The sequence below is a fragment of the Miscanthus floridulus genome, chromosome 15 (assembly GCF_019320115.1).
Source record: "Miscanthus floridulus cultivar M001 chromosome 15, ASM1932011v1, whole genome shotgun sequence".
Classification (NCBI taxonomy): domain Eukaryota; kingdom Viridiplantae; phylum Streptophyta; class Magnoliopsida; order Poales; family Poaceae; genus Miscanthus; species Miscanthus floridulus.
The window spans coordinates 79,293,930-79,314,069 of record NC_089594.1 but is presented as its reverse complement, the minus strand read 5'-3'; the positions used below and the strand labels follow the sequence as shown (position 1 = coordinate 79,314,069).

At 45.4% G+C, this 20,140-nt stretch overlaps 1 protein-coding gene across 1 annotated transcript; it reads left to right on the top strand.

Moving 5' to 3' along the window:
- The first annotated feature begins 16,995 nt into the window (after positions 1-16,995).
- LOC136507747 (uncharacterized) lies at positions 16,996-19,003 on the top strand. Its single transcript, XM_066502373.1, has 5 exons — positions 16,996-17,016; positions 17,311-17,436; positions 17,598-17,601; positions 17,658-18,374; positions 18,453-19,003. The coding sequence occupies exons 1-5, from the start codon at positions 16,996-16,998 to the stop codon at positions 19,001-19,003; spliced, it is 1,419 nt and encodes a 472-aa protein (XP_066358470.1).
- Positions 19,004-20,140: the final 1,137 nt, after the last annotated feature.

Genomic DNA, 20,140 nt, shown 5'->3' with positions numbered 1-20,140 from the left:
CTTGCCCCGCCCTCATGATGGCCTCTCCATCGAAGTCCTGGGTGCTCGGATCGTGGTCTGCCCCATGGAGCGACCTCGCCACCTCAGTGTACTTACTGATGCGGGAGTGGACGCTCGGGTTCGTGTATGCCTCAGGCGGGTCCTCTAGGTTGAAGGAGACGTCGGACGTCGCCTTACCCTTGTGGGCCATACACCATGCCTGGAAGTCCGAGCAAGCCTGGCCACTATGTGACACCGACCGCGAGAAAGACAGCACGATGATTAGAAATTAGACAGAACTGAGCGTGACAATAGATAAATCAATTCGCGTACCCATGCTTGTTTGTATCCGGTGAGGTTGCGGCTGCCTTGATGGTGTGCTGGACCTTGCATCAGTAAACGACGGTCCCGGGCATCCCTGTGCATCTTGAGGTACTCCTCCGTGAACCACCTGTCCACCATCATCGTCCAGCACTCGGGATACGCTTGGCACCACCAGGGAATCACCTACACGTCATCAAGTATTGGACATATAAGAAGATCAAATTAAACCAACTTAATCTCAAATCGAATCAATGTTGATGTTCTTCATTTACCTCAAGGTACTGCTCCCGGGTCAGCTACATCTCTCTTGCGTCTTTCTTGGTTTTCCTCTCTCCAAGCTTCGACCCGCAATAGGTTACGATGGCCTGGATGCGCGCCTTGTGATGCATGTCGGTGACGAGTTTTTTATAGGCTTTGGTAGTCGCCTGCTCCGCCCTGGCCTCAAATCCCTCCTCGCATCTGTAATAAGTCTGCATACAAAAGCGATGTATCGATTCATTATTTCAAGAAAAGTCTAATGAATGCGACGTATTGAGCAATGTTGTGCAAGGGAGACTTACCCAAAACTCTGCCTTCACCCGCGCCGCCTTGTTGGGGTACTCCATATCGGAGGCGACGACATAGTGGTCAAACGAGTAGGCCGGCTCCGTCTTCGATGCATACGTGACAATGCCGGGGAAGTGCTGCCTGCACAGAAGACCCAGGATGCCGTTGACTAGCCGTGCGCTACCACCCGACACAACCACCCAGTTCCTGCACAAGTAATTAAGAAAAATTATTAGTTTTTTTCATCATATCATATGAAGTAGTGGTGATAACATATACAGTTACTTACTTTTGTCCTTCGGGGCGAATCACTGGGCGTTGGTGAGGAAGCAGAACCTGTGGAAGGCTTGTGGGACCTCGCAAGTAGACACTCGAAGAGGAGTTGGAGGAAGCAGAACCCATGCCTGCTGCCTCCCCCCTCCTCCTCCTCCACCTCCTCCTCCTCCTCCTCCTCCTCCTCCGTCTGCCGAACCAACTCCTCGTCTGACTCATCCACGGGTGCCACCTCCTCCTACGGCTGGCGGTCCTCCTCATGTGGCGTGGGAGGAGACGGCCCCCTCCTACGGCTAGCGGTCCTCCTCCTCCTGTTCGATCCCTCTGCCACCCCCTCCGCCCCCTCCTGCGACCAGCGTGGTCTTTGGTAAATCGAGTTCACAGACCTATGACGGTCGCCCGCCATCTTTGCTCAATCACCTGCAATAAAAAAGAAAAACAAGACGTAATTAGAAATAGGTGCAAAAATAAACAAAACATAATTACAAAAAACATAGTATTACATGTATTAGAAATATATGCAAAAATGAACAAAACATAATTACAAAAAACATAGTATTACATGTATTAGAAATAATCTTCATGATTGAAATTAGCTGGATCATAGGTCTCGTCATCACTATCAACATTGTCCAACTCATCAACACTATCCGAAGGAGGAATGTTGTCTTCATTGTCATTGCCGAAATGTAATCGCTCAAGCATTTGTATGTCCTTCAGATTTCGCACCTCGTCTCTAGCGTCTTCGTCATCATCCCTTTCATTATCTACTTCCATTCCTATCTCTTCAGTTAAGTCTATGTCAAACCTCCCTTGTAGCCCCTCTTCTTGATAGAACTCTCCATCATATGTGTTTGGGTTGAAGTTATAATCTTCATTGTTTGGGACAGGTAGTTTATCGTGTGGCGATACCTTGTGCACAATAGACCAACCCTTAAGATGCTCGGTGTCTTTGCACGCGTATGACGTATAATAAACCTGGATGGCCTGTTGAGCCACAATGTAGACATTTTTTCCTAGATAGACGGAATCCTGTCGAATCTCGACTAGCCCAAGCTTAGGGGTTCATCTCGTTACACCAGGATGAAACCAGTGGCATTTGAATATGACAGGAGTAAGAGGTTTGGAACCATAAAATGATAGTTCGTAGATTTCTTCAATTCTTCCATAATAGTCGAGTCCATCAGTGCCGGGCGTAACAACTCCGCTGTTTGTGGTTTGTCGATTAGGCCGACTCTGCTCGTAGCATGCTGTGTGAAAATGATATCCATTCACGTCATAACCGGTAAATGACTTGACCCTAATGGCATAGCCATTTGCAACCTATCTTAACTCATCACTTATAGGCGCATCAGTTTGGGCTTTCTGTTTGAACCAACAAATGAAATCGGGGCTCCCTGGTCCCGCACCCCGTGAAAGAAGGGTATCATTTTCTTGCGGGGTAGGTTGCCTTGATCCATGCCAGGATTGATGAAGAAATTCCCTGTACCAATGAGAAACAAGGGGGTTGGACGATGAAACAAGGACATACAACGAAATGAAACAAGTTCGTTTAGAACTTACCGAATGAACGGTTGCACCTCAACAAGGTTGGTCAACACATATAGCATGATACTACGCCACTCTTCATTTTTCAATTGCTTAGTGGTCGATGCACTTGCGCTTCCAAGTTGCCCTTGGAAAAGGCTGAGGTTCGATTCATTTTCGCCAGCATTGTAACGAGGGGGTGGATTATGAACGTTAGGAAGTTTCTCAGTGTAGTATTTCTCTATGAAGTTCAAAACCTCCTCTAGAATGTATGCCTCTGCAATGGAAGCCTCAATTTTGGCTTTATTTCTACATTTTTTGCAAAGAATCTTCAGACATCTCTCGATTGGATAGCACCAATAGTTCTGCATGGGCCCCCCCCCATCCGTGCCTTATACGGGAGGTGCACAATCAAATGCTGCATCGACAAGAAGCAGACGGGTGGAAAGATCTTCTCTAACTTACAGAGCAATACGGGTGCCGCTTTTTCCAAGTCATCAATGACGGTCCGAGAGAGCTCCTTGGCACAAAGCTGGCGGAATAAGTAGCTCAACTTTGCCAGCACTTGCTAGACATGCTCTGGGACATAGCCTCGAACCATCGCCGGAAGAAGCCGCTCAATCCATATGTGGTAGTCATGACTCTTCATCCTGTTGACTCGCAGAGTGCCTAAGTTAACTCCCCTCTTTAGATTCGCTGCATACCCATCAGGGAACATTAGCTTCTTGATCCATTCAAGTACTTCCCTCCTTTGGTCCTTTTTCAAGACGAAATCAGCCTTAGGCCTTCTCCAGGTCTTGCCACGACTAGGAGGTTGCATCTCTTGATTTGGTCTATCGCACAATGTTGCTAGGTCTACTCTAGCCTTTGGGTTGTCCTTAGACTTTTCAGTGTCCATGAGTGTTGCCCAAAGTGCCTCGGCGACATTCTTTTCAGTGTGCATTACATCAATGTTATGTGGTAGAAGAAGGTCATCGAAATAGGGGAGCCTCGTCATGCCCGAGATATGAGTCCACATATGCTGCTCACCATATCCCACAAAACCACCTTCTTCATTGGGCATGAGATCACCTATCTAAGCATGAACCTCGGCACCATTCATCATTCGCGGTGCAGGGTTTGTCACTTTGACGCCTTTCGTAAAGTTCTTGATGTCTTGTCTAAATGGATGGTCAAGAGGTAGGAATTGACGATGTCTATCAAACAACGAATACTTGCCACCCTTCTGCAACCAAATAAACCTCACACCTTCCTTGCATATTGGGCATGGGAACTTCCTGCGAACACACCAGGCGCAGAATATCCTATACGCCAGGAAGTCATGCAGGGAGTAGTGGTACCAAACGTGCATTTTGAAGGTTGTCTTTGTAGCTCGATCGTATGTCCATACCCCTTCGTCCCAAGCACGGACCAATTCATCAAACACGGGCTCCATGAACACACCCATATTACTCCCTGGGTGTCCAGGAATTATCAACGACAAGAACATGTTATGTCATTGAAAGGACACACCGGGGGGGAGATTAAGGGGGATAACAAAGATGGGCCAACATGTGTATGGGGCAGCCATCATTCCATAAGGATTGAACCCATCTGTTGCCAACGCGACACGTACATTATGAGCCTCATCTGCTTTGTCACGATGTTTGTCATTAAAGCGGATCCAAGCTTCACCATCGGATGGATGTACCATCTTGTCAGGATTGTACCGTTTGCCATTTTTGTGCCATGTCATCTGTTTCGCGGATTCCTCGGTCATGTATAGCCGTTGGATCCTCGGTAGGAATGGAAGGTACCGTAGGATTTTCATGGGGATCGTAAGTTGCCTCTTCTGGCCATCATTAGAGTCTACCTCCAGGTACCTAAAGGATTTACACTTTGGACAGAACTTTGCATGCTCGTGTTCTTTCCTAAATAGGAGGCACCCTTTTTGGACAAGCATGTATCTACTCATACGGCATCTTAAGTGCTTGAAGGAGTTTCTGTGACTCGTACATGCTCTTCGGTAGAATGTGACCCTCCGGAAGCAAGGTGCCAATCACGGCCAACATCTTATCGAAGCCAGGTCGACTTAAGTTTAACTCAGACTTCAACCCCATTAAGCGTCCAATGGCATCCAGTTGAGACACCATTGACCGATCGTGAAGGGGTTTCTGTGCCGAGTCCATCATATCGTAGAACGCCTGTGCGGCTGCTTCCATCTCCTCCTTCTCACGTCCCTCATCGAACTGTCCTTGGTGAAAGTCATCTAACATGTCTGCTACCCCAGCATCAGCATCAAAAGCCTCCACCCGTGGTCTCACCACCTCCTCTCTCATACGATGGGCTTCACCATGGTGGACCCACCAGGTGTAGTCCGGCGTAAATCCATTCTTCACAAGATGTTTACCCATTTTCACCTTGTTTACCCTTCTCCTGTTTCCACATTTGCTGCAGGGACACAAAACTAGGCAATGTCCTTTAGCAGCGTTGCCAAATGCACTGTTCAAGAAAGCATCGGTCTTGTTCATCCATTCCGTGGTGTAATCACTCTGACTTCTCTAGCCCATGTACATCCACTGACGGTCATCCATCCTCTAACATATGTATCAGCGAGTAATGTAACCATTAATTGCATCTATATGGTGTTCCTACTGTCTAATAGGTGAGGATAGGTCCTAATCCCACCCATAGATGTGTAGATGGGGTTAGTTTCCATGCTCTACTCCTATCCGAGACAGAATTTCGGTAGCACCTCCCCGCTGTTCTCCAGATACACGTCCTGCCAAAGAAGAGTGTATCCGGAGAACAACAGGGAGGTGATGCCAAAACTCTGTCTCGGACTAGAGCAGAACATGGAAACTAACCCATCTACGCATCCGCGGGCTGTCCAAAAAATGTGGACAATTCGAAATAGATATGGTCATAGATATGTAAAGATCTGCATACCTCCAACCATATCTCTTTCGAATGGGAGACGCCTAACTGGGTTACGTGATCTACGACAATGATACGAAAAGAGGGGTTATACCTAGGGTGGCGGGTCGGTGCAGTGGCGAGACGACGCGGTGCAGGCAGACCGACACGGTGGCGAGAACTCCGACTCAACTCTGACGGGCTCTTCTTTACAAAAATGGAACAAAATACTGTTATTTACAAAAAAAATTCGGCAGAACCTCCCCTGCACGATAAGGTTTTCAAAACCTGCAAAAAACAACGGCACGATGGCCGACAAGCACATATGGCTCAACAGAAGCCATGTAGTTTGGATATCAATCCATGCAGAAGAATATATCCAAGTAGTACCACTACTTGTACTACTACTTTCACTATTGCTACTACTACTACCATTGGTTCTTCTACTACTACTACTATTGCTACAACTAATACCATTAGTTGTACTACTACTAATACCACTAATTCTACTACTAATACTACCACTAGTTGTACTAATACTACCACTAGTACAACTAATACTACTACAACTACCACTACCTCGATAATAATAAGTGAGAAGGCATACCTGACGGGCGACGGGGTAGGGGCGGGCGGCGTCGGGATCGAGCGGAGTCGGGGATAGGGTCGAGCACGGATGGCGTCGGGGCGGGTGGTCCACGGGGCGCGGCCGGGGCGCAGGGCCAGCCGGGGTCAGGGTGGCGCGGCCGGGGGAAGGGCCAGCCGAGGGCACGGCGCGGCCTGTGCGCGCGGGCGGCGCGGCTGGGGAAAGGGCCGGCCGGGGCACGGCGCGGCCGGCGGTAGGAGCGAGAGGCATTCTGATGCGTCAGCTATCCGGGGGCAGGGCCAGCCGAGTGCAATGAGCGTCGCTGGCGGCCGGGCTCGTGGCACGAGGGAAAGGCGGCGGCGGCCGGGCGCTTGGCGCGAGGCAACCACCGTCCGGGCGACGCGGCCGCCAGGCGCGTGGGCAGCCGCGGGCAGCGCCGGTCGTCCCGGGCGCGCGGGTCGCGCGCGCGGGCGCATGTCGACGCGGGCGCGCGGGCCGGCCCGGTGGCGGCGCGGGCGAGCGGGGCGGCAGCGTGGGCGCCATCTCCCTCCTTCTCACGTCCCTCATCGAACTGTCCTTGGTGAAAGTCATCTAACATGTCTGCTACCCCAGCATCAGCATCAAAAGCCTCCACCCGTGGTCTCACCACCTCCTCTCTCATACGATGGGCTTCACCATGGTGGACCCACCAGGTGTAGTCCGGCGTAAATCCATTCTTCACAAGATGTTTACCCATTTTCACCTTGTTTACCCTTCTCCTGTTTCCACATTTGCTGCAGGGACACAAAACTAGGCAATGTCCTTTAGCAGCGTTGCCAAATGCACTGTTCAAGAAAGCATCGGTCTTGTTCATCCATTCCGTGGTGTAATCACTCTGACTTCTCTAGCCCATGTACATCCACTGACGGTCATCCATCCTCTAACATATGTATCAGCGAGTAATGTAACCATTAATTGCATCTATATGGTGTTCCTACTGTCTAATAGGTGAGGATAGGTCCTAATCCCACCCATAGATGTGTAGATGGGGTTAGTTTCCATGCTCTACTCCTATCCGAGACAGAATTTCGGTAGCACCTCCCCGCTGTTCTCCAGATACACGTCCTGCCAAAGAAGAGTGTATCCGGAGAACAACAGGGAGGTGATGCCAAAACTCTGTCTCGGACTAGAGCAGAACATGGAAACTAACCCATCTACGCATCCGCGGGCTGTCCAAAAAATGTGGACAATTCGAAATAGATATGGTCATAGATATGTAAAGATCTGCATACCTCCAACCATATCTCTTTCGAATGGGAGACGCCTAACTGGGTTACGTGATCTACGACAATGATACGAAAAGAGGGGTTATACCTAGGGTGGCGGGTCGGTGCAGTGGCGAGACGACGCGGTGCAGGCAGACCGACACGGTGGCGAGAACTCCGACTCAACTCTGACGGGCTCTTCTTTACAAAAATGGAACAAAATACTGTTATTTACAAAAAAAATTCGGCAGAACCTCCCCTGCACGATAAGGTTTTCAAAACCTGCAAAAAACAACGGCACGATGGCCGACAAGCACATATGGCTCAACAGAAGCCATGTAGTTTGGATATCAATCCATGCAGAAGAATATATCCAAGTAGTACCACTACTTGTACTACTACTTTCACTATTGCTACTACTACCATTGGTTCTTCTACTACTACTACTATTGCTACAACTAATACCATTAGTTGTACTACTACTAATACCACTAATTCTACTACTAATACTACCACTAGTTGTACTAATACTACCACTAGTACAACTAATACTACTACAACTACCACTACCTCGATAATAATAAGTGAGAAGGCATACCTGACGGGCGACGGGGGTAGGGGCGGGCGGCGTCGGGATCGAGCGGAGTCGGGGATAGGGTCGAGCACGGATGGCGTCGGGGCGGGTGGTCCACGGGGCGCGGCCGGGGCGCAGGGCCAGCCGGGGTCAGGGTGGCGCGGCCGGGGGAAGGGCCAGCCGAGGGCACGGCGCGGCCTGGCGCGCGGGCGGCGCGGCTGGGGGAAGGGCCGGCCGGGGGCACGGCGCGGCCGGCGAGCGAGGGAGGAAGGCAGGGGCGGGCTAGCCGGGGGCAAGGGCAGCGAGGGCAGGCGCGCGGGCGGCCCGGCGATGGGGCACGAGGCAAGGCGGCGCGGGGCGCCAGGCGCGTGGGCGCGCATGCACGCCCGGGCGTCCGGTCGACGCGGCGGCGCGCGGGGGGCGAGGGAAGTGCCGGCGTCGGGGACGTGGGGCCTCTTGCCGGCGGGCAGCGGCGGGGCGGCGGGTGGGACGGCTCGAGGGGCGGGGGGCGGCTGCGGCGGTGGAGGCGGGAGGAGGGGGAGGGCAGGAGTGAGGCGGGGGTGATGCGCGGGATGCTGGCGTGATGCCCGGCCGGTCAAAAACCGCTAACTCCGCAGCTTTGCCAAGTGCCGGATCAGGGAGGCACTCGACAAAGATTTTGTTTTTTTGTTTTTAATTTCTTTGCCGAGTGCCCTTGATCTGGCACTCTTGGCAAAGATTTAATTTTTTTTAAATTCTTTGCCGAGCGTCTCAGATCTGGCGCTCGGCAAAGAAATTTTTTTATTTTTAAAATACTTTGCCGAGTGCCCCCTGGACGGCACTCGGCAAAGATTTAATTTTTTTTATTATTTCTTTGCCAAGTGCTCCTGTGGATGCACTCGGCAAAGAGGAAATTTTAAAAAAAATTAAAACATTCTTTGCCGAGTGCATCCACAGGACATCTCCACATGTGATATCAAATACATATCGGCAAAGAATGTTTTAATTTTTTTTAAAAAATTTCCTCTTTGCCGAGTGCATCCACAGGAGCACTCGGCAAAGAAATAATAATAAAAAAATTAAATCTTTGTCGAGTGCCGTCCAGGGGCACTCGACAAAGTATTTTAAAAATAAAAAAATTTTCTTTGCCGAGCGCCAGATCTGAGACGCTCGGCAAAGAATTTTAAAAAAAAAATAAATCTTTGCCGAGTGCCAGATCTGGGGCACTCGGCAAAGAAATTAAAAACAAAAAAACAAATCTTTGCCGAGTGCCTAACCGCAGGCGCTCGGCAAAGAAGGCCGTGGCAGGGCGCCGTTTCGCGGGCAGCCTATGCCGAGTGGAGAGATTTTGCCGAGAGTCTGGCACTCGGCAAAGAAGTCCTTTGCCGAGTGCCCGGCACTCGGCAAAGAAATCTTTGCCGAGTGCAATTCTTTGCCGAGTGTAGCACTCGGCAAAGAAGATCTTTGCCGAGTGTCCGATTTTTGACACTCGACAAAGAATTTTACACTCGGCAAAGTCTCTGTTTCCAGTAGTGTGTGTTGCGTAGAGTATAGATACTACAACTTGTATACTAGGAGTCCAGGCTAAAAAAAAAGATAGTGCTATTGGTGCCAGACTCTGCAGTAGAAGCGCTAGAAAGAATCTCAGTAGAACCCTCCTCCTCAATGATTGGAAGAGATGTGCCGACTTGCGCTTTGTTTGTTTGGCTTATAAACCGTATTTTTTCAGCTAGTGAACAGTATTTTTCTCTCATAACAAATTAGCCAACAGTAATTTCAGCCATGACTTATCAGCTAAACGAACATGGCATTGGAACGGCAGTTGACTCATCATGCCGACCAACCTTGATGAAACTGAAGGATCGTTGAATGGCCGGACTCCTGGCCAGTGCACAATATTTCCTTCTGACGTAGCAGAAAAAACCAGACCCCGCAGGGCGCCGTCAGAGGGATTGCATAAGTTTTAGATCAACTCCTGGTATACAAAAGCCAAATTTCTGAGTCTGAGTTGGAATCGAACTGGATGGTTGGCGCAGACGCCTGACAACTTGGAGGCTGACTCGGACAAGGTGATTGTATCTGCGTGAGACTCGAATTGCTTCAGCTGTTTCTGAGTCCGAGTTGGACCGGAAATAAAAAAAATCGTCGATTTTCTCGATGAGATCTTCCAGTGCACCCTGGGGATTTGCTGGAGTAGCCTGATCCGCCGAGATCTCCATAAGGCGACCTTGGAGCTTGCCGCAAGATACAAGAACCGAAGATGAAAGTTGATTCCGCCAGGAAAATCATGTTGATGTCGAGGACCGTCGAGCTCTCGAGTGCAAATTTACCGAAAGCCCCTACCACTACACCACAACATCGAGATTGCCGATGGACGATCTGACGTTAAAAAGTTACAGAGATAGACTTCTGCAGACGGTGTAAGTCCTGTTGCTAAAAACTTTTAGCGATAGTCTGTTGTCCTGAATATTTATAGCTACAGATAGTCCTTTGCTACTTTTTAGCAACAGATTGTGCGATGGTACTTATAGTTTTGCCGACAGACGGTCCAACGAGGCAATTTTAAATGGTTAAAAAATAAAAATTAATCCATCAACAATTGTCCACAATAAATACAAATGTCACTGAGCTTCAAAAGTTCATTCATCGAATACACAACAAAGATTCAACTTCAAGATACATGATCTTCACAAATTTGACCAAAACTTTACAACAGCTCACATTAAAGATGGCAACGGGGAATTCCCCGTCGGAGGTTGCCTCCCCATCCCCGTCCCCGCGGGGAGAAAAAATCCCCGTCCCCGTCCCCGCCAAAGCTCACGGGGACGATTTCTCCCCCATCCCCGCCCCCGCGAGGGAAAAAATCCCCGTCGGGGATCCCCGTCCCCGCATTTGTTCATCACCATTCAGGTTAATTCATCATCATTCACATGAGTTCATCGACACAATATTAGAGTACACCACGAATCACAATCCAAAAATAGCTAAATAGCAAGAAGCAGGATATTAATCATCACAAAGGTGTAGAACTAGGGTTATTGCTGTTATATATACTCAGAAGACATTGGGCCTTCGTGGGCTGGTTGGGCCATCAGGAAAGAGAGCAAAGCCTGTATATAAACGGGGCGGGGATGCGGGTATCGGGGACGGGGAATGCTCCCCCAGACCCGTCCCCGCCAAACCCGACGGGGGACGTTTTCTCCCCGTTTAGATCCCCGTGGGGGCATATTTGACTCCATCCCCGTCCCCTAATAGGGGAATTCCCCGCGGGGAATCGGGGATCGGGTCCCCGTTGCCATCTTTAGCTCACATAGATAAGGTCACCAGCTCATCTATTTCATCTAGAGACAATAAGAACATCCAGCAAAATGTAAGGATCGTAAGGAGGGACAAGAATGCCTTCCCAGTAGCCATTCCTTTTAAAACATAAGATGAAACAAAAGTAGTGATAAGCAACAGGAAGTTTGCCGAAAGGTACAACAGTGACTATTACAAAAGAAGGCCTTTATCGTATACCATTCCATTAAGCATTAGCCATGTGCAAGCATAAAGCAAAACGCTTGCAGAAACGTAGATCCTAGATGACATAGCTAGTCTCAATTTAATATTCAAACTTGACACAGTTCAGATCAATGCAGCAAGATATGCTTAATTGCAAAACAAAATTAAATTCATATAGGGGCATAACACCAAGAGAAAATAGAATAATTGGACACTCATTTCACACTGAATAGCTTAGTGCTCGGTCTGTGATGGCATATTAGTGTTGTGGTGTAGTGCGAGTATTCGAGAACATGAACTAAATGCTAGAAACATTTTTTATTCTTTTGAAGGCAGTTAGCAAATTATGTCCCTGAAACTAAGATTAATAAAAGGCATGCAACTCATAAATAAGTATTGCTATTACCCATGATTCTCCTATAAAGAACAAGGATTATTTGCTTCAATGTCAATCGTACAGACATGCCATGTGTGAGAAGTGGCATAGGTGCACATGATTTCATAAATCCAGATTGTTTACATTTCTTAATGTTCGCTAATATAAAATACTTAGCTCTAAACATGTGTAATATGCTAGCATGACAATATTACTATGGAAAAGAAAGTTTCAACAAAATTCTATAAGTTATGATTGTGTTGACACCATGGTGTCTCTGAATTCTCTGTGACTACAGTTTGTGAAAACAAAAAACAAAAAATTGACAAAAATGTAATCAGCATATACTGACCAGGTAGGTTCCTCTGTAGAAGATTTCATTCACTTTGGACTGGCTTCAACTCTGCTCAAGATGGATGATCTAACTGGAAAAATAAATCAAAGATCCGGTTGGGGTTGTTATATATATCACTACTTGCTCAACCAAGTTACACCACATGAAAGCAGTAACATCTAGTTGTAGATTTCACTAAATATATTACACCTCAGAGATTCAATCAACGGCAGATGAAGGGTGTTGCCGTGAAGGCAACAATAGAGGAAGCAGGTCTCCTTCTCCCCTTTCTATCCCTCCCTTCCTCCCTCTCTTTTTGAATTAAATATCTTTGCTACTCAAATTGTCTTCTCTAATGTGCTGATGTGCAATGGTGGTGGTGACCACAGATTGGGCAGGTGATTGGTGTTGGCGTAAACGCAAACATAGAGGAAGTCTTCTCTTCATCTCCCTCACTCTCTCTACGTGCAGTGAATTAAGAGCATCTCCACCAGATTTCTCATAATGCATCTCCTATAAGTTGCTTTAAGAGAGTACCCTAAAATCAATTGAGGATATAGGAGAGTACTGCTGCAGCATATTACCTAAAACTTGTCTCCTATATTTCTTTAGGGATAGGGGAGAGGTGGGTGTCTCCTTTATTTAGGAGAGATGAATCTTCTTTCAGGAGATCTCTTAAAAATTATGGGTATAGGAGATAAGAGCATCTCCAAGAGTAGTACCCCATATCCCTTCCCCATCCATGTTTTTTGGGGAAAAAAGAAAATTTCATCTCCAAGAGTACCCCATATCCCTTCCCCATCTTTTGGCAATTGGCAAACAGGGCGGCATCGTGCGTAAAAATGCACGTAGCCTTTCTCGCGCGCATCGTTCTTCCCCGCGCGTTTCCTCGTTCCCGCGCGGCACCGCAATCCGCCTCCTCTACTTCGCGCCATCGCCCAGCAGTTGCGTGCATGTGTCCATGGCATGAGCGCGACAACGCGAGGCCACCACTCGAGTCGCATGCACCAGGTAGCCGGCTATTCGTGCTGGTGTTGCCATCTGCCCATCACCTCCATCTCCAGACCTCCATTCCCAAATCCCAAGGAGGCAAGGATCATCTTGTCCTGTTTGGTTGGCGCTCTCGTACCTGCACTGCTTCTGCTGGGAGGCACCTGGTAGCCGGCCGTGGCAGGCTGCCGCCGGTTTCTGCAAGCTGGAGGTCGACAGGATGGTCAATGGAAGCGGCGGTGACCTAATTGCATCGAGGGATCGTGATGTGGTGCCGAATAAACATCGGGGAGAAAAAAGTGTGTGGGGCCACAATTTTGATATTTTGGAAGTCAAATATCGGGTACTATTGGAGATGGTCTCTTTTTTCCTCCCCATACTTCTTTGGGAGTTGGCAAAACACCATGTTTTGGGAACAAAATTTGGAGTACTGTTGGAGATGCTTGATAGGAGATCTACTGCAGCTCCTCCATCCTAAAACACTACTTTTTAGATATAGGAGATTGGATAGGATATATGATGGAGATGCTCTAACTTTTCTTTGCAGTGGCGGCAATTATTTGTCTTTGCGAGGAGAGCCAGCCGTTTTGACACTATTTGAATTCCAAATATTAACAGTGCGTATATGGGTCTATTTAAGGCTGCGAATTTACTTATAAAATCAAGATGGATGCAAGTAATTAGATAGCCCAATGGTTAAATGACTAACCTAGGTTACGTCATATTGTTTACAGATCATAGATGAAAGGTGTTGCTTTGGATTTTTAGTCAATCTAAAACTTATGAACTTTCATGTGTGTACTTTGCCTTACTGGTGACAGTGACATAATTGATATGCCACATAGGTAAGATCGATGAAATTTCAAGTCAGAGAGTGTAAAAAAGAATATAGGTCACCGTATATACTAAGTAGAGAAGATGGATCTTAGGATTCAGTTATGTTTCTTCAAGTTAGAAATTGTAGCTTTGATAGTTGGTTATGTTATAATTCTATTTGTTTTGGGTAGGGGAATATTTGTCCTCTTAAATGGTATGCTTATATTTGTTTTCTTTGTTGATACCACCAACCATACATAATTCAGTAAACAAACTGAGTCTAATGGCTTGTAGCAAAAATATCGCAAGATTATGCCAATCATATTTGGGGTGGGGGTGTGGTGGGGTGGGGGGCTGTAGTTAGCCATTTGTTTATTTACAAAATACAACTATGTTTCTAAATAACATCTAGTAATGAAGTTGTCTTTTCTTCCCATCAAAGTAATTTGAAGTTTTTCCAAAATATCGAACACTTAAATCATTTGCAGATAATTGCGTTTGAAATGAGATCATTGATTGGGAGATCGATGTTGGAGCGATTAGCTTATTGGTTCAAATTAATAAATCATTTTTGTTTTCTAAGCGGAGAAATTTCGCTAGCTAATTTTCGAAGGTGATGAGGCCAATAGCTAATTGCCGAAAGACTGTTAATTGATGGGTGACCAACGTGGAAGGCTAATAATGCATATTAAAAAATAGGAGGACCAGCATAAATTCTAGTGTAGTCATTATTCTTCACTTTTGCTAAAGTGTAGAAATTGATACGATAATGACAAGGCGGTTGTTCTACAATAGACTCATTTGTATCATAGGCCTTTTGGTTGCATGATGCTTTGTTTATTTAATATTCATATCACTTATGTATATTACAATTTTTCTCCGAATGGTGATATCATGTATTATGAAATTAATAGGTATTTGGAGTGTGTCCATATGAAGGTTTCTGCAAACCACCGACAGTAATAGATACTCAAGTTCGAGAGATATTTCCTAATGTTTTGTGGCATATGAAGTTTTTTCCATATGAAGGTTCTTACGATGTTTCCTTTTTCAAACATTGCAAGTTACTAATGTTTGTGGCATCCCTAGTCACCTTGTTCTAGCGCTAAAGTATGATGGATGCATGGTCACGAAGTTGGATAGCATACCTTGCTTTTTTTATTGCCGGCCCGTTGTGAATTCATATGCAATATGTAAATGGTCGATATTACGGTTCATGATATTCTGAATATCTCCTCAAAAACAAGTTGGAGGCGGTTTTCAAATCTCCTAATTATTTTGTGATGCTACTTTTTATATTGCCTCGAATATTGTTCTTAGACCGTAATGAAATGCCTTGTTTTGTGGTCTTTTATGCATAGATCATTGCATCTACTCACCTAGAATTAAATATAGATCATGAGATAATATTTGACCGATGATTTACTTATTTGATTTAACTATTGTTTTGATGCCATACATGCATGTATCTATCACAACTTTTTAATTACCAAGTTAGATTGGTTGATTTAGTGGATTGTAAAATCATGTGGTTGAAGAATGTTTCATTAAAATTCCTAGGTAAGGCTGCTGTTACAAAAGGACAAGTGTTGGATATGGGATTGCGACTAATATGAAACTATAAGATGGTAAGATGGTTTATTCTTTTCTCAGGGCCCAAAAGAAGTAGAGGGAACTGTTGTCTTGCATAGTTTTTTTGTTAGCCACAAAACCAAGAAAAATTTGCACTCAAATTTTGAGCATAGAAAGAAATATTACATGAAAATGAATTGTAATCTGACCAGTTTTCTTACCAACCAAATAGATGGAATTCTAAATCACCCTATATAATTGTAGGGTTGAGTTAAGCAGTGAGTTCGTGCAGCGACATCAAAATAATTATACTATTCTTCCCATCTAATTTTACACAGTTTTTTGTTTTCAAATTTTCTTCCAACTCGTAATTGTTTCTCTCGTGATCTCGCTCCATCTAGAGCGTCTTGAGCTCAACCTAACAGTTTGAAAGTGGGCTCTGGCTACTAAAGAACTATTTAAACGTATACTCGTTACTGCTTGGGTGTCATGTGAGAACAATGATATATTGCCTATCAGGTTGGGGACGACATCCAGTGCGATGTCTTGTTCCCCATGAATTTGAAGGTTCACATATATGTTTATTTGTAACACTTTGAATATAACATTATTTTGTGTTACTACAGGGTATAGATTTGTTACATACCAATTTGTAATATTTTACTTGTAACCTTAATTTTGTATAACTATAATTGTTGTTAGTAACACATTTTTATAAAATAAGTGCTTTGTGTTACAACCTATGTCTGTAACACATAGTTGTGTGTTACTATGAAATTTCTTTGGAACATATTGATGAATGTGTTACAAGGAAGTGCTACAGTATCTTTGTAGTAGTGTGCCTGGAGATTAAAAAACTGTAACAGCAGTACTCTGCTACAGCGACCTGCACTCACGGTCCTAGCACAGGCATATTGAGTTTATTTTTGTCCTTTTCTTTATTTGATACTAGAATATCAAGCGCCCTTCGGGCGTCCTGCTGTGACTTCTAATCCACAACCTTAAATTTCAGCAAGTTGATTAAAGAGATTGATAATGAGATAAAAGCATAATGGTAAATATTATTTTAAAGATTAATAACAAAATCACCACCGACATAATTTGTTTGTTACATACTCCCTCCGTTCCTAAGTCTCCAGCGTATTAGCCATCGGCACAGTGACCAAGTAGCAGCAAAGGAGCGCCGATTTGCTTTTAATCGCCGCAGTCTTCTTAATGTCCCAGCGTCCGTTCGTTTGCCCAATTAATCACGCGCTGATGCCGCTGAAAACACCGTTAACCCGCTCACGTACTCCGCGCGCTCATGTACGTAACCCTGCGCGGCAGCGCTCACGTAATTTCGCGCGCTCACGTATGTACCCCTGCACGGTCATGCTTTTTCGTTTGATCTTCCATTAGAACAAAATTTAGCCGCCAAAGCATCAAATTTTCATTGCCCGCCACTATAGTTCGATTTTTCCATGGCCTATATAAATCACCATGGAGGATCTCTATGCCCAGGTAATTCCAGCGAACTCTCCCCCTCGCTTCTCTGTTTCTCTACCTCATTCATGCTGCAGTACCAAAGCAATGCCTGGATTAGGGATCGATTTGAACCTACAGCCACCCGACTCAGGCCAAATCTATCCCATAGATTGGGATGACGTTGCGGAGTTTGATGGCCCTGCTCATGAACTCGATTATGACATGGTGTGGGACAATGGAATAGAAGGTGCTCCTTCGCTCATTTTTCTGTTTTACCATGTCCTCCTTCTGGTTATGGTTTCATTCTTCCTTTTTTGTTTCATGCCATAGATGACGAAGATGGAGCAGATGGAGTGCAAGGTGATGGTGCAGCCTATGGAGTTCATGTTTCTTCAGACGCAGCAACAGATGGTGTTCAGGTTCCTTCGGTGCAAGGAGATGCAGCAGCATCAGATGGTTAGTTTATGATTCTTTTCCTTTCAGTGTATGAGTGTCCAGTTCATTTCAGTTTAGATGTTGCTTCATAGAACAGTCCTGTAGAATCTAGTTTCAGGTTAGTGTGTTGTCGGACAGCTACAGTGTACAAACCATTTTCAGTTATCTGTGATTCAATGTAGCCCGGTTAGCTTCAGGTTTCAGTTATGTGTGATTCAATTTTTTAAGCATTATGTTTGCAGGTTCTAACGCCAAGAAAAGGAAGTTCTATCCTGATGATCTAAAGATCGCCATTTACCTTGACTTGTTGTCAAAAACTGATCCACCTATTCTTCGTCGTGGAGTTTCGAAATCAGTCTCTGAAAAATTTGATGTCCCTTTAAGAGTTGTACAGTCCATTTGGAAAAATGGTCAAGATGGTGGAATACAAGGAATTGTGAACAAGTATTCCAAGAACTGTGGTAGGAAACGAGTAGAAATTGATTTGGAGGCCATAAAAAACATTCCTCTAAAACAGCGCTCTACCTTTCAAGACCTCGCTAATGCTTTAGGAGTGAAGAAAAGCACTCTTTATAAGCGTTTCAAAGAAGGCTACTTTCGTCGGCACACTAATGACCTTAAGTTTAGTTTGACCGATGAGAACAAAAAAGCTCGGGTAAAATATTGTTTGTCCATGATGAATGGTTTATCTTTCAAACCATTGTACAATGTTGTGTACATTGACGAAAAATGGTTCTATAGGACACGTAAGAACCAAAAATATTATCTGGCCAATGATGAGGAAAGACCACAACGTTTTGTTAAAAGTAAGAATTTCATAGAAAAGGTAATGTTTCTAGCGGTGGTTACAAGGCCTAGATATGATGCAAATGGAAATTGTACATTTGATGGTAAAATAGGGATTTTCCCTTTTGTCAAGGTAGAACCAGCAAAAAGAAAGAGTCCAAATAGGGAGAGAGGTAAGACATTCTTCAATTTTTCGTATGCTTTACATAACTTTGTCTTGGTGCCTAACATAAGTTTCTTTGCATTTGCAGGTGACCCTATAACAAAGCCCATGACGTCGGTAACAAAGGATGTGAGCCGAGACTTTATGGTGAACAAAGTTCTACTAGCATTGAAGGCAAAGTGGCCAGCCGGAGAAAGAGGGATGCCAATCTTCATACAACAAGACAATGCAAGGACTCACATTGCCGTAGATGATCCAGTGTTTGTGCAGGCCGCCCAAGCTGATGGTTGGGACATTAGGCTAACATGCCAACCTCCTAACTCACCTGATCTGAATGTCTTGGATCTTGGATTTTTTGCAGCAATCCAAGCTTTGTTTGAGAAAGGTACACCAAACAACATTAACGGTATTGTCAAGACGGTTGATGAGGCATATCAGAACTATCCGGTGGATAGATCGAACCGAATTTTCCTAACCCAGCAGGGTTGCATGATGGAGATCATGAAGCATAACGGCGGGCAGCACTACAACATCCCTCACATGAAGAAGAAGACCCTGGAGCTGCAAGGACATCTTCCCATTACTCTGAAGTGCCCTTTGCAGCTTCATAATCAAGCCATGCAATTCGTCGGTACTTAGAATTGTTTTAGTCTAGATACAATTAGCATGCGTGGGTACTTATAAGTGTTTGTTTGTCAGATGAGGTTCAGTAAGGAGTTGCAATGATCTATTAGCCTGAATTCAAACTGCAAGCAAAATTAAAAATTCCAGATTTCATCCACAACTCGTGATAAACTTGTTTACACTGTCCAGATGACATCCAACATCAAAACAAAAATCATCGATAAAACTAAACCAAAGCATACCCGTGAACAAGGCCACATCCAATCCAAAACAAAGTAACAGAGGCATCATGTACATGCTGTTCATGTTGTCCATACAAAAGAGGAAGGTAGACAGGGAGCAGCAAGCTAGTGCAATCTTCTCTTTCCTTGTCAGATTGAAACTTGGTTACCTCAGTTGATGCAAGTTGCATTAGAGCATGAAAGCCGTCAGCATCATCTTCTTTGGCAGGGGCAATCTCCTGCTGATCCTCTTCTTCTTCGACGCATGAATCCGGCGCCCAGTTCACACCACGATGGCGCTGAGGATCGACGATGGCTTGGGCACTCGATGGCGCGGTGTCGCGGATCACGGAAGAGGCAGTACATGGGCAAACGGAGGAAACGTCGGATACGTATAAAAGCTAACAGAGCTAGCGGCGTAGTAAAGACTGCGCAGATGAAACGAGGCGACGGAGACCGGGAAAGAAGCCTGCGCTACCGAGAAAACCGGGAAAGAAGCTAATACGACGGAGACTAGTAGAAAAACAAAAAATGCTCAGGCGATGGAGACTTAGGAACGGAGGGAGTATTGTCCAAGGGTAAACATTACATAATGTTCGATGAACAAAGCTTAATCTTTTATACCATATAATACTATACACATACCTTCTAAACAAAATCACAAACACCACTAAATTGTGTTCATATGTGTTTGAATTTTTTAATCTTCAACGCTCCAGCTTTTTATTGGACAACCTTCCACCCTTCTTTTGTTCCTCCTACTCAGCATCGTCGTCATCCTAATCCAACGGCTCTTTTGTGGCCCCAAAAGCATGCATTTTGGAGTTTGCAAAAATTTAAAGGAAAATGTAAAACTTATGTAGAAACCACAGGTAGTCACAAAAGGGATGCCCCCCATAGGCCATAGGAACAAGATGATACGTTTGTACAT